The following is a 15,474-nucleotide window of genomic DNA, read 5'->3' as shown; positions in this document are numbered from 1 at the left end:
AAAGACTTTGTGCTTGAAACTACTTTGGTGGACATGCCTGTCACATTTGATGCAATCTCGAAAGCACGACACATTCTTGGCAAGCTTCCTCCAGGATCGGGATGGGATGCGGTCTCTTGGTATGCACTTATTGTTGCGGGACATGTGGCAAATGGGGTGTATTCATGGGAGAGCTTATGAAATCACCTATGCATGCATCTTGAAGGCATGCGGCACAAGATGCTGATATGGACACAAAAAGATGTTATGATAATATGGACACAAAAATCAATTATGTTGTTTGTCAGAGTCTGTTGGAAAAAGTTGTCATGCTTGGCACTATCTTGGTTGATATGTATGTCAAATTTAGTGCGCTTGAGAAATATGTCGTGCTTGGCATTGTCTTGGTCGATATGTATGCCAAATGTGGTGCACTTCAAAAAGCACAAAAAGTGCTTGAGGAGCATCTTGTCTGGAATGTGGCCTCGCAGAATGCACTAATTGCGGATGTGCACAACAATAGTAGCGCGAGAGTCCGGAGTGTGGACTCTTGGAATGTAGTGATTTCAGGATGCTCTAGATTGTTCTCAGCAGATGCAATCACCTATACCCGATTCGAGGCCCTTCATTTGGGCATGAGTAGACAGCGCAGCTAATCGATGAGCTTGGAAGGCCATTAGTGCCAAAGGAGCTGCAAGAAAATTCGCAAAACCACTATGATGTGCAGGTAGAGTAGTTTTACATAGACAAATGGCAACAGCGTTACATGACACTCTTAAAACATGCTACTGCTCTCTCTACAATGAAGCTATAGGTCAGCTTCATTCTCACAAGGTACACGAGCATATTCATCATGAAGGAGCTCAGCTCTTCCTAGAAAATTCCAAAAGGCAATTGGATGGTTGGTGGACAGGTAGCATCGCAAAAGGCAGAACAAAGCTCTGATGAAAAGGATGCTGGCTGTGTAGATGACTTCAGGAATGATGTTTGCAAGGTGGTCATTGGCCATGCATGAGACATTGCAAGCTCTTATAGTAGACAATTCTCCATTGTTGCATTGAACATGGCTCAAGATCGGGCTCAGGATGGGGAGGAGTTTGCATTTTCGAAGAAGAGACACAATTGTTTGTCGTGCCTACAGAACTGTCTTTGTTGTGACCAATAGGAAAAGTCTTATGATTCTCCTACAGTTGCTATGGACAACTTTCCAGTTATAGGTTGGCGACTTCATCTGGGACAATATTGTATAGAGTGATGTTTTAAGTGGTTATACTTCATCTAGGTTTATACTAATGAGGTATTCAGTTAAATTGAGCAAACATAATGTCTGTGCAGATACTAGGAACAAGGAAATTTCCACCCCAAGCAGAAAGTTTAAGGCTAGAATCTTGGGACTGACACACGGACACTTTTTGACCAATCTAAGCGGAGAGTCTACGACATGTTTTCAGTACTGACTGCTCTGAGCCTGACCGTAAATACTAAACATCCCCATGTCTCTGTGTTATGTGTGAGAAGTAGTTGGCATGAGGTGGACGTCATTGAGCCCCGCAGCCCAGATGGCCCAGCAAGACCCAAAGATGAGTGAGGAACTCACCACCCAACGTGAGCTGCTCGAGCTGTTCAGCTGGCTTGTTGCAGGCTCCGGCACACATGAGGATGTCCACCCACACAGAGCCTATCAACTTCCATCTCTCAGCAGGGGCCAAGGTTTGCAAGAGACTCGCTGCCCAAATACAAGACCTCAAATTAAATGGCAGACTGTTGTTTTGCTCTTCCTCACCCTGCCGCCGCTGCAAAAGGGCTGTAATGGCACTACCTCGGTCGATATGTATGCCCAATGTGGTGCGCTTGAGAAACCACAAAAACTGCTTGAGGAGCTTCCTGTCTGAAATGTCGCCTCTTGGAATGCATTGAATGTGGGATGTGCATAACAAGAGCAGAGCCCTAAAGCTCTATGCTGTTTTCAGCGGATGCAAATGCTTGGAATGCATTGGTCGTGGGATACGCACTACAAAATCAGGGCCAGAAAGCTCTAGTCTATTTTCAGCTTCCTATCCGGAGTGTGGACTCTTGGAATGCATTGATTGCAGGATTTGCCCCACAGGAGAAAGATCTAGTTTGTTTTCAGTAGATGCAATCACGTATGCATGCATCTTGAAGGCATGTGGCGCAAGATATCGGCACAAAAAATTACACTTATATTGTTTGTCAGAGTTTGTTGAAAAAAGAGTTCGTGCTAGGCACTATCTTTGTTGATATGTATGCCAAATGTGGTGCGCTTGAGAAAGATGTCGAGCTTTGCACTGTCTTGGTCGATATGTATGCCAAATGTAATGCGCTTCAGAAAGCAAAAAAAGTGCTTTAGGAGCTTCCTACTCAGAATGTCGCCTCAAGGCTTCAACACCAAAGGTCAGGATGTTAGTGAGGTTGTTGAAAAAATATGTTCTTGGCATTGCCTTGGGTGATATGTATGCTAAAAATGTGGTGCGCTTGAGATGCTGATATGTCATGCTTGGCATTGTCTTTGTCAGGTCATGGATGCTAGTGAGGCTGTTGAAAAAAGATCTCATGGTTGGAGTTTCCTTGATCAACAGTGTATGCTAAATGTGGTGTGCTTGAGAAAGCACAAAAAAGTGTCTGAGAAGCTTCCTATCCGGACTGTTGTCTTTTGGAATTCATTCAGTGCACGATACACGCAACAGGAGCAGGGCTAGAAAGCTCTTGGCTGCTTTCAACGGGGATGCAAAGTGAGGGTGTCTCTCCAAATGTAAGAATGCGTCAAGATGATGATATTGGCCTAAAAAATCACTATGATATTGTTAGTCAGTGGTTTTTGCCAACAATTGCCATGCTTGGCAATGCCTTGGTCAATATGTATGCCACATGTGGTGCGGGATGTCGTCTTTCGGAACACACTGATTGTAGGATATGCCCGACAAGGGAATAGGAAGCTATTGTCCTTGGCACTGTCTTGGTCATTATGTATGCTTAATGTGGTGTGCTTGAGAAAGCACAAAAAGTGCTTAAGGAGCTTCCTGTCCGGAATGTCACCTCTTGGAATGCACTAATTGCGGGATGTGCCCAACAAGAGTAGTGCCAAAAATCTCTAGGTTGTTTTCAGCGGATGCAAAAGCAAGTGTAGCTCTCAAAATTGAGGTACCTATACTTTTGTCTTGAATGCTACGCTTACATCTTAAAGGCATGTGGCTCTACGCAAGTGCTCGAGGAGATTCCTGTCTGGAGTGTGCACTCTTGGAATGCACTAATTGCAAGATTTTTTCCCACATGGGCAGAGACAGAAAGCTCTAGTTTGTTTTCAGCACATGCAAAGTGAAGGCCTCTAAAGATGTAATCACCTGGAATGCATCTTGAAGGCATGTAGCTCTAAGCAAGATGCTGATATAGGCACAAAAATTCACAATTGTATTGTTAGTCAAAGGCTGTTGAGAAAAGATGTCGTGCTTGGCACTGTCTTGGTCAATAATTATGCAAGTGAGGGTCTCTCTCCATATGCAATTACCTTTGCGCGTACCTTGAAGGCATGTGGCTCTACACAAGATGCTCATATGGGCACAAAAACTCATAAGGATATTGTGAGTCGAAGGCTATTGAAGAAAGATGTCGTGCTTGGCAGTATTGTCTTGGTCGATATGTATGTCAAATGCGGTACGCTCTAGAAAGCACAAAATGTGGCTGAGGAACTTCCTATGTGGAATGCCATCTCTTGGAATGCGCTGATTCGAGATGTGCGCAACAAGAGCACGGCCAGAAAACCCTGGGTTGTTTCCAAGGGATACAAAGAAACAATCCTTCATCCACATGGCATCGACCATCCAACGGCAAGTGCTTGCTCGCTTTTTTTATGATCTTCATCAGTCGCCTTGTCAAGACGTGCATCTATTGAGCTATTCCTGCTCTAGACTACATTTTCGTCCCTCTAACGTCTTTCTCATCACAAACTGAGAAATCGTCAAAATTACAACCTTTCAATAAGAACAAGAGATCGGCTTCGAATCGATGCAGGATGGGTAATCACTTCGAATCGATTCGAAGTGATTACAACCTTTCAATAAGAACAGAAAAACCACAAGATGGGTAATCACTTCGAATCGATGCAGGATGTTGGCAAGGAAGCTCTTCAAGGCTATTCTAAGCATACACAAGCAGAAGGCGTTTCTCTAGTGCAATCATCTATGGAAGCAAGCACCTATGCTAGCATCTTGAAAGACTTCGTAATATGCTGATAGGGGTGAGAATTTATGGTGAGAGTGCTAGTCAGTCACAAGCTATTCAGAAATAGGTTGTTCTTAGTAGTGCTTTTCTTTATATTTATGGCAAATGTGGTGCCCTTACAATGTCTACAGAAAGGCAACAAATCCACTAACAACTCTAGGGAAGAAGCAATACTCGTGAAACACATCAAGCAGACTCACAAAAGCACTTCCGTTGCACATTGAAGGTGTGTAGTATTTTGAAAGACGTTTACATGGGTGAGAGAATTAATGATGAGATTATTAGTCATGGGCTGTTAAATTATCATGCTTCCTGTGATCTAGAGTGTGGACTCTTCGAATGCATTAATTGTAAGATTTGTCCGACGAGACAGGGTCAGAAAGCTCTAATTTGTTTTCAACAGATGCGAAGTGAGGGCCTCTCTCCAGATGCATCACCTATGCATGCATCTTGAAGGCATGTGGCTCTATGCAAGATGCCCAACATCATTGATGCAAGGAAGTGCATCAATGAGAGACATTCAATCCCGTGGTGAGTAAGCATTATCATTTTTTGATTTTTGACACTAAGAACGTAGTTAATGAATATACTGAAAATTGCACGTTGTCGCGGGAATGGCACGTTCCCTCGTATTATAAAAATTGGGGAGGATCGTGCAAACTCTCCCATATAAGGAGACTGGCATGTTTTTTTCTTTTGGAAACATGAAAGTGGAACAACAAACAATTAATAACATTGACATCTTGTATGGTCATGAACATTGATCTTGACAAATTCTAACCCTCCTTGTGGTTTTCTGCGAGATACCTCTTTGAAGCACTCGATCGGTATCCCATTTTTGCAAAAAACGCCTCTGAACCACGACAATCGGTATCCAAACACTCCCAGGTAAAAGAATCTAACACGCTTTGATGAAATCTCTCTCTATGCTTCATTTCCTCTCGGATAAAAAAATCAAACACCCTTTGATGAACTCTCTCTCTCTCTCTCTCTCTCTCTCTCTCTCTCTCTCTCTCTCTCTCTTTCATCTTGAAGTCTCTCCTCCCATTTAATAAATATCTTAGACAAATTAATAGCATCAAATAAATGATTATTTTTCAATTTAAGAAGTGCTGAAATGGCATATATAGTTTTTGATATTTTGCTTGATCTTAATTTGATACGAACGTAGCTAACGAAGCATTCTAGTTTCTCACATTGCGACTTACAATAGCATTAAGAGTAAGCGCTTAAATTGGACTAGTTACATTGAGATTAAAGTGCTGACATATCTTAAACCATAAACCATGATAGTGAGGTAAAAACCAAAATTACCATTGCTATTAGCATCTTTATGTGCATATAACTAGAGACTTTGATCTATCTTAGAAATTCACTTTCAAGGTTTTTCCATTCTACCATGGAATTCGTTTTCCTGGTTAGTGGTCCAAGGTGGACCCAAGGATAAATGTTACTTGTTTAAAATGTCAACCAGAAGACCTGCTTTAGAAGTTCAACTAGTCCATCAAATGAGGCAAGGAGGGATGGGAGATTTGAGAAGTGCATGGGTGCACTTTGATCACACTCACCGGACTGAAGGATGGGCAGTGTTTATGTCATGGTCGGTTTATGATCCAAGGTAAGTAATCCCGTGAGTATATTTTAACTAACATATTTTAATGTGAGTCTCATTTCTTGTCCTTTCCTACACTATGTATACAACATGAGAGCATTGCAAGTGATTACCATATGTAAAATTAAAGAGGAAGACAAAGATCCGCAAATCTTGTTCTAGAGAAATTTAAATATAGTGATGGAGAGATGTATCCATGAACCACTACGACGTGCCCGATTCATGTATGCTGACAAATTTTGAGCTTGAACATCTATCAAGATATTAACCATAAGATATGAACAACCTGTACACCATCTATCAAGAATCTTGTACAGTGGTAGGTTCTGGGGCTTCCAATTGCGAGCTAATTGGTTCTCTCAGTCGACCTTGACAAAAGCAATGAGCTACCTGCTGCTCTATGGTCATTGGCAGAGTGTAACGTCTAAGCCTTACAAACTTTGAGTAGTACTCTTCTAAAGATAAGCTATATTGTTTCAAGCTAAAGAACTCATTCATCTTTATTGCTTCATGGGCAGGAGGTAAGTATCTTTCCTTCATCGCTTGTTTGATTTTCCACCAACTCTAAGAGTTCTCCAGCACTCCCATGTCACGGTAATGTTGTTTTCACCATAATTTTGCTTCCCCTGAGAGATGAAACATCCCTAACATCGCTTGATTCACAGGTGTGGTGCTTGCAATAGATAACTAATCATCCATAGCTTCAATCCATACTTCTACATATTTCTCAATATCAGCACCCTCTCCTTTAAAAGAAGGTGGTTGAATTTGTTTGAGCAACAATTTCTTTTCTAGAATTTTTGTGTAAATAGCATCATTCTAAGGGTTTTCCAATGTAGAAGTGATTTGAGAATTTCCTTGAGTGTACATCAATGTTTATAATAACTCAAATCAGTAGGGGATTTTCCAAACCTAGACTTATCCAATCTACTAAAATCTCAATCGTATGACTTAACCAATCATTTCTTATCTAATCCATTAAAACTCAATCACATGACTTAACCAATCTTGACTTATCTAGCCCACCAAAACTCAATCGTATGACTTTACTACTCATTTCTTATCCGATCCATTAAAACTCAGTGACATGACTTAACCAATCTTGACTTATCCAATCCATCAAAACTCAATCACATGACTTAACCAGTCAAAACAATTTCTTTGTAGAAAAATAACTCAATCTTCTATTCATAAAGTCATCAAAATGTCAGATAAGAATCTACAAAAAATCTCACCATGGGAAAACATAATAGAGGTTTCAACCATAACTATGGTACATATCAATTTGCATAATGTAATATCTATGTGAGTTGGATAATGGGTATAGAAAATCATACACACAAGGAAGCTTGAAGTAGCCAAGTAATTCTTTTTAACCTAATCTCTAATACCAATTTTGAGGTCCCCAACCTTGAAAAATTTGGGTGACTTGATAGATGGACTTCCTTTATTCTCAAGTTATGTTGATGACACCTTACTTCGTTTCCACAAAGTAGAGATACGAGCAATAGAAGAGAGGAAGTCCTCTATCCATCGTGATTGGGGTTGTAAGGGTCATACGTCACACATCAGGTCCATAAATCAAGGTATTCTAATGGAAGCTATTTCCTATGACATAGAGATGAAATCCCATTGATATATGTAGAATCCATAAACAACGTTTTTTTCTGCAAATTTAAGAGACATGACCGCCATTCATAAACCCTGAATATTATATGAGGCACAGTCTAAACTAACTAGTAATCTTGTGAAAAGTACCCGATTAATCTGGTCCATAGCTTTCAGGGGCACGTATATCTGGGACTTCTCGACTCTTGGCACAATGAGTCTCTGATTTCGCTTCTCTTAATAAAAGGGAGTGGAGAGTTTCTTGACTAATCGAGACCACCCATCCTTGATTGGAAACCAGAGCCATCCCCATGGACTTTCTCTATCTAACCAACAGAGCCTTTGCAAAGGATTTATTTATTTGCTAGACACGAATTGCCCAGCCTTCCTATCTCGCTAACCGCAAGGCATCTTGCTAATTGCTAGGCATCCCGCTAACCACGAGGCATCTTGCAAACCACCAAGCATCCGGCTAACCAAGATGTATCTCTCTTTTTATCCCTCGCTAATCGCGAGGGTTAAAAAGAGAGCTGGTAACCTCAGCTTAATCTTTGCTAGTCACGGGATCATCTCGCTGACCGCGAGACATCTTGCTACTCGCGAGAAACAAATTATATTATTTCATCAATTCTTCTCTTTAAATGATTCTTAAAACATGATAAACCAACTCTTCATATTGACCAGTAACACCTTATTAAACAATAGTAATTTATCAAGCAATAACAATTAACAAACAATGATAATTTATCAAACAATTCTTTCACTAATCTATGAAAACACATGCTTGTTTCTTGTGATAGAATCATGTTTCTTAGATGGTTCAAGAGATTCCCTATGCTTGGCTTCCGAGGGCAACATGAATAGCAATGCATAATTATATATTTGTCTTACTAGATTTCGAATCTCTAATTTTAGAAGAAGCTTGGATTTCGAGACAAGAACTCTAAACTTGACTCCCTCCTCTTTCTTTTTAAAAAATACTGCTCCTTTCCTAAAAGTACTCCTTCTACTCTATCTCTTCTAAAGATACTCTTCCTTTTCTCTCTCTTTACTAAAAATACTACTTCTTTCTTGAGGGTCAACTCTTATCTTTAGAAATAGACTTGAGATGTAAGTTTTCCATATCAACCTATTGTTTTCAAGTGAATAAAGACCATAATTAATAGTTCCAGAGTCCGATTTTTTATCCGATTGTTCCATTGCAATGCATTATGACTTAACAAAATGCGAACCTTAAATATATATAAAGTAAATGAAATAATTTTATTAAAAAATGTTGGGTACATTACACCGCCTTTGACGCAACATTGATTCCAATTTGATGAATGCGTTCCACTTATTCTTTGCAATTTCAAGGACGTCCTGAAAGGTCCTTGGATGCTTAAGCTACACCTTCAAGCATTGACTACTCCTCAAATATTTCAAGAAACCTATCCATATTTGACATGGTTGGATGAATTTCAACCCCCAAAGATGTACATCGCTTTGTCCATAGCACATTGAATGCCTTTGCAAAGTCTTTTATGGTCTAGCCTTCACCCTGTACCAAGCCTTGAATAGACTGCCATACCTTTTGGGGGTCTTCCACCTATTGAAATTGTGTAAGAAAAGCATGTAATACCATTTCATAAGTCATAACTTGAGGAGGTTGGGGCTGATTGTAGCTCCATTTTGTAGCCTTCCAACCATTCACATGCATCTTCCTTCAAACAGAAGTACAAGATTCGCAACACCAACGTTGAGTCTTGCTTATTAGTAAGTGGGCAAGCTTACTCCACTCACTCAATGTACCCTTTGGAAATTTTATTTGATTTCCATCTACTTTCTAAAAAACTAAAAGCCATGTGTTCCAAAAACTGTAACTAAAGGTAGCTTACAGTGATTCCTCGGTGGTGGAACCAAAACACCGTTGGGAAAAAGAAAAAGTAGGGCACCTCTATAGCTATATAGCCCAAGAGCGTTAAAAATTCAACCACAATACAAAAAAGTATACCAAAACCACTCTTAGCAAACCCCAACCAAAAGTCCTATGATCTCTTGGGAATTCACAAGCACACACCCATCCAAAGGACCATAGCACATAGGAGCAAAACCCTTCCAAGCACGGATTTACATCACATGGCGACCAATTCATATGAAGACAAGGCACAACCTTTCTCAATTGAACATCACAATTCCACAAACTCAACATAAATTTCTAAACTCATAGATGCATGGCCTCCCAATCTGTCTGCGTACAATTTGTCATTAGGCTGTCGTGTAGAGAACTGGTCATAACTTCAAGAGCATAATTCCAATTGGGTCACTTTAAATCTTGAAAAGTTAATGTCAAGAAAGATTAAGATGATCAAAATTGAATCTACATGCCGCTACGTGCAAAATTGATGCGAATAGAGAGTTGTCTCGGTACAACTACACACAGAGAAGACAAGGCGAGGACAAAAATTGCACCAAAAATCATCAAGGAGGCACAAGGAGATAAAACCTACAAATTTCTAAACTTTGGATGAAACTTTTTAATTTTGTACATGCGTTTTAGCTATATACAAGTCTCACTTAAAAAAACTCATCAATGGGCACGTGCAAAAACCCGACAACCGATGCTATACTAGTGACTTGCCTTGCATGTACATGTGCTTGCTAAAGCAAACTAAAAAACCCACAAAAAGAAGGCATCCACACCCTTTTGACATCGCACGTCATGTGCATATGTACAAATATAAGAAACGGGTGTCAAAAATACCCTAACAACGTCTATTAAAATGGCACCTTTTGAAGCTATGTATGGTTGTAGTTGTTCTCAGTGACCTTGAAAACAAGGTAGAGGTCTCAAGGCACATGCTTGAGAAGATGGACCTAGAACTTTCCAAGATAGCCCAGAAAAAGTAAAAAGTGTACTATAACAAGCAGAGGAGGCCACTGTCCTTTGATGTAGGGGATCAGGTTTTCTTAAAAGGTGTTCCCAAGCATACTAATTTGATTCTTGATAAGGATAGCTGATTGTCTCCTAGGTTTTTTGGTCCTTTTAAGGTCTTGAAGAGGGTTGGGACACTTGCTTATAAACTTGAATTGCCTACGCATGTGAAAGTACATACGACTTTCCATGTAAGTTTGTTGAAGAAGTATGTGGCTAATCCTTGACATGTTTTGAAGGAGAGATATAATCTTCAAGATGATGGATCATTGAAAATAGAACCAAAAATAATTCTTGATGTTAGAGTTAGGCAGCTTAAAAGTAGGATTCCTCTTGAAGAATCTAGGTTAGTGAGATGTATCCTGTAAAAGATACCTCTTGGGTTGACCTTGATGTTTTGTACGCTGAAATCCCTCCTTCCAACTCTGAGGAAAAAGTTAATTTGGTTAATGGGAGAATATACTAGGACTTATTTATGAAAATTCTTAAAGTAAAAAGAATTTAATATAGAATATCTTTCGTTGAACACAATTTAATAGAAGATTGTTGAATAGTCTATTAGATAGAGAGTATAAGTCTTATGTAAATGATTTTAAGGTATTGAGAGAGAAAATTTATTCTCTTATTTTAATATAATACATTAGAGACATTATAAATAAAAGTTAAAGAATAATGAATAGTCTGTTTTTAAAAAGTAAAATAAAAATGTAGTTAGAATTTATGTTTTTATCAATATCAATACTTTATTTTCATGTGTTTTATCTTAAAATACATGAAAAAGCTTAAAATAATTCAAAAACGTTGTGAAGGCTTAATAATAAGCTTTTTATGAGCCGCAATCTAAAAGTTGCATTTTTAGACAAAAGAAGAGATTTTTTTGCAATTCTATCTACGCTGCCTTGTAGACCAGACCTGTTTTTGTCATAATGAATACTTGGATGTCCATGTTTTAAGTTTGTTTGACAAAGTTATGATAGAAATAGACTACCAGAAGTAGGAAGGTAGCCTACAAGAAACAACATGCTAGCTTACAAACATATATACACAGGTAATATCTCTTTTGTTTGATCCAATCGAGAAGTGATTGTACTCTTTTATGATGGTACAAAATTACGTTTTTAATTTGATCATCATATTGAATTGGTTTCATTAGTATATTCTTTTGGCTATTTTGTAGACGTTGCAGAAACCAATATGATATCTACTTTACAAAGTAAAACACAATTCGTGCAAGGTATCATGATATAGAGATTATAATTATATTGCAATTCAAATTATGATCGTTGTTTCCATTGAGAGATTGAGATTGAGAGTGTGATTGTGATTGAGTGTCATTGAGATTGAGAGTGTGATTGTGATTGAGAGTGTCATTGAGATTGAGTGTCTAATTGTGTTTGAGATATATTGAGATTGTGCACAAGATTGAAATTTAAGTTGAGACTGAGATTGCAATTGTGATTGAGAGTGAGAGTGTGATTGAGATTGAGATTGAGATAGCTCATGGGTGGTCGAGAGGTTATGGAACGAGCTATGATCTTCTTGTAATCATTACCTTACATCTAGATTCCATAGATTCTTTATTTCATCTATTTATTTTGCGTACTCTATATTTTACATTATCAGTGTATTTCACTCTCTCGTGTTGTGTCACAATAGCATTTAGCCATTGCACTCTGCTTAGAGAGTGTGATTGAGATTGAGTGTCTAATTGTGTTTGAGATATATTGAGATTGTGCACAAGATTGAGATTGAAGTTGAGACTGAGATTGCAATTGTGATTGAGAGTGAGAGTGTGATTGAGATTGAGATAGCTCATGGGTGGTCGAGAGGTTATGGAACAAGCTATGATCTTCTTGTAATGATTACCTTACACCTAGATTCCATAGATTCTTTATTTCATCTATTTATTTCGCGTACTCTATATTTTTCATTATCAGTGTATTTCACTCTCTCGTGTTGTGTCACAATAGCATTTAGCCATTGCACTCTGATTAGGAATAGCCATTTAGGACTAGCTGTGTAGGGTTAACGGCTTCTGGTTTGGCCGCTACTAGATGGTAATCATGTTTGGACAGTTAGGGTATGTTGTGTAAAGTTGCTAAGATTAAGCCGCTCTAAATCCGAGTAGTGAAGCCTTTGGACATTTTAGTTTGCTTTTAGAGCTAGCCACTAAGGGTTAGCGGCTTAAGGTTAGAGACTTTTGGTTTAGATGTAAATAGATCATCATATTTGAAGTGTTGTTAGAAGTTTTTTGGAAGAAGTGATTGCACATATGTCCATACTCATGCATGGTGCATCGAATAAAGAATTTCCCATTTTCCAGAGCCAGGTGTTTACGTGGGACCCACATGTGTAGAGGTAGGACAGCATGCACATAGTGCATTGATTTTCATCGTCACCAGTATCAGTGTGTCTTTTCTATAATAATGAGGAGTTGATAGCGTGTAAAACTTTTCGAGGAAGCTATCCGCAGGTCGACGACATGAGGTAAGTAGGTGCGTCAAATGGCATCCAATGGTGTTAGGAGGTTGAATGGGGTCAATACTTGCACATGGATAAGAACGGACACAACGTGGGGGTTTTCTTGTGATAATTATGCAAAAAATTCATCATGAGGACAATATTTTGGGTGCGACTTCATGTGGTTGTGGGATGCATTATTGGAGAAAGTTGAGTGTCAGGTGTGCGGATGGATGTAGCAGGGTGACAATTATGCACTGCGAGGCCACTTTTTGGCTTGTTCGGGGTCCGTTGAGGTCAACTAAAAGGCCAAAGGTGCCCAAGTAATAAATCTAAGTGTATGTGAGAGATGAAAAAATTGAGATCAGTCCAAAAAAAACATGGAGAGAAAAGTAGGAACAGCCGCAAGTGAGTTTTTGCTATTTTTGGAGTCTATTTTGGCCATAAACTACTCATCCGAGGTCGGATTAGAGCACTTTGACATTGTAGACTGGGTTTTCGAGCCGTTTTGGACGCGATGGAGCTGTCCCTTTTTCCAAACTCTTCACTATTTTTTTCCATTTTGGTTGTGTAAGTTTCTCCTATGAGCGAGCTTCTACTCCAACTTGTGATTGTATCTGGTATATTTTACCCATATTGTGTGAGCTATTTGCCTCATTGGTGTTGGCCCAAGCTCAATTGTATCTAAAAATCATAAATTCTCCTCTTTTGAGCTGAGTTTTTGGGTGTGTCTTTGTGTGGAGCGGGCAAATGGATAGTCTCTCTCTTCTCACTCCATCGGTGTGTTCCCTGTCTCGGCCAGGTGGGTTGTGTAAGCCGAGTGGTGCCGCATAGTGTGTGTGTGTTTGTATCATCCCAAGAGTGTGTGTCGGGTGATCATAGAGGCATTGTGTGTGTTTCCATCCCGCTCACATTCTTTTGGTGCCCCCACTGAGGATCTTCTTCGAGTACCTTCAGCTTCTGGAGTACATATTGCAGATTACAGGTTACAGGTTACATGTTAGAGGGACAGGGATAAGTATAGGTGATTCACACAGGTACAAGTAGCTAGAGTAAATTAATACAGTGGCAAGTGGGAGTCACTTACATATTCATGGGTATGCATCATTTGGTGCCTGTTTGAGTGCATTGTCTGCTGGTATTGTACGTTATTTGTGGAAACTGCCATTGTACGCCTTTCTGGAGCCATACTTGGTTTTATTTGGTAGTCCCAGCCATTTTTGAGACTTGGTCTGGAAGATAGTCATTTCTGAGACTTGACTATACGAGATTTGCATAAGCTTTCATGAGAGGGTCGATAGCGTGAGGTTTATTGAGATGGGGGGATTCTCAAATGTGAGATCCTTTCGGTGATACAGGTGGCTGGAGCACCCTTTTTGTGACCTCGGCATAGGCTATGTACTAGTGATTCCTACTTGATTCTCGGGTTCTATTGTTGGCAGGTTATGCATACATATACAGTCTATATTTTGGGTTCTTACTACTCTACTTCTAGGGAAACTTTGCCAAAACTTTTAGAAGTCGTGATGGCTGGTTTTTTGGCCTTTTGAGCCATTTATGTTGTTATGCTGCTAAAAATTCTGGCAAAATCAGAGGATGAGTCAGATGTGCCTTCTTGGGAGCTGCATGGTTGGCTTTAATGGATGATCAAAATGGACCTCAATTCACTCCTTTTCATTTAGCACAAAGAATCCAGATAAATGTTCACGTGTCTAGGATTTTTTTTTTCCAGTAGCGCATAGTCTTTATGTTCGGGCCAAGAAGATAAAGAGAGATACTGGAATGTCCTTTGCCTGTTGTAATTCCGAGGATTAACTATGAAAACTCATTTGATGTGCATGTGTTTGTCCTTATCTAAAGATGAGATCCATTGAAGTTTCTAGGGATTGAGTCAGTCAAACCTTTTCGGTTCTTGCATGTGTGTTGGAAGGGGTTCTTAAAGCATTGTAACTTGGGTAGCCATGGCTTTCTCTTATCCGGAATTTCATGCAAGAAGTGATGAAGATGTGGAAGACTTTTTGGAAAAGATAGAGGATTCCTGCATTAGCAACCACATTCATGACCCGGCGCAGATGTTACGTCTTCTCCAAATTTGTTTGAAGAGTGATACACGAGTTTGGTCCAAATATTTGAAGAGGAGCTGCGTGTAGCTGATCCCACTGGTAAGATGGAGTTGGGACAATATAAGGCATGGATTGGAAGTGGAGTTTGTGAAGATAGAAGATGCTGACAAAGTGTGGCAAGAAGTACAAGGTTTGGTGCAAAAGGAAGGTGAGCCAGTAGATGCGTACATATGTAAGTTTTCATTGGCAAGGGAGCGGATGTGTAAGGCCTTAGCACCACAAGTACCCCCACCTGACATGATGAAGAAGGACAGATTATTGGTTGGTCTTTGGGAGAATATAAGCTGGAGAGTGGAACTAAAGAAGCCTAGAACATATGAAGATGCATTGGAGGTGGCAAGTAACAAAGAGTGGAAACTAAGAAAAATGAGCCAGCTAGGGGTGGAGTCTTCGCCCAGGAGATTACGTTTCAGCCTATGGACTCTTTACAAGGTTGCATGCTAGGGGTTCATCATGAACCAGTGGTTTCTGTTACTCCTCAAGTTATGCCAACAATGGTCACTACAGCAGTGCATGATGATGGGCTAAGGCAAGCCATGAGG

The 15,474-nt window shown here is 39.7% G+C and overlaps 1 protein-coding gene across 1 annotated transcript; it reads left to right on the top strand.

The window, feature by feature from the left end:
- The first annotated feature begins 873 nt into the window (after nt 1-873).
- LOC147437541 (uncharacterized) lies at nt 874-3,916 on the top strand. Its single transcript, XM_086487061.1, has 3 exons — nt 874-973; nt 1,145-1,196; nt 1,315-3,916. Exons 1-3 carry the CDS (start codon nt 878-880, stop codon nt 1,434-1,436), a joined length of 270 nt encoding a protein of 89 aa, XP_086343187.1. The 5' UTR covers nt 874-877; the 3' UTR covers nt 1,437-3,916.
- Nucleotides 3,917-15,474: the final 11,558 nt, after the last annotated feature.

Source organism: Adiantum capillus-veneris, chromosome 17 (assembly GCF_014529385.1).
Source record: "Adiantum capillus-veneris isolate H3 chromosome 17, ASM1452938v2, whole genome shotgun sequence".
NCBI lineage: Eukaryota > Viridiplantae > Streptophyta > Polypodiopsida > Polypodiales > Pteridaceae > Adiantum > Adiantum capillus-veneris.
This window is presented reverse-complemented; position numbering and strand designations above follow the sequence as displayed.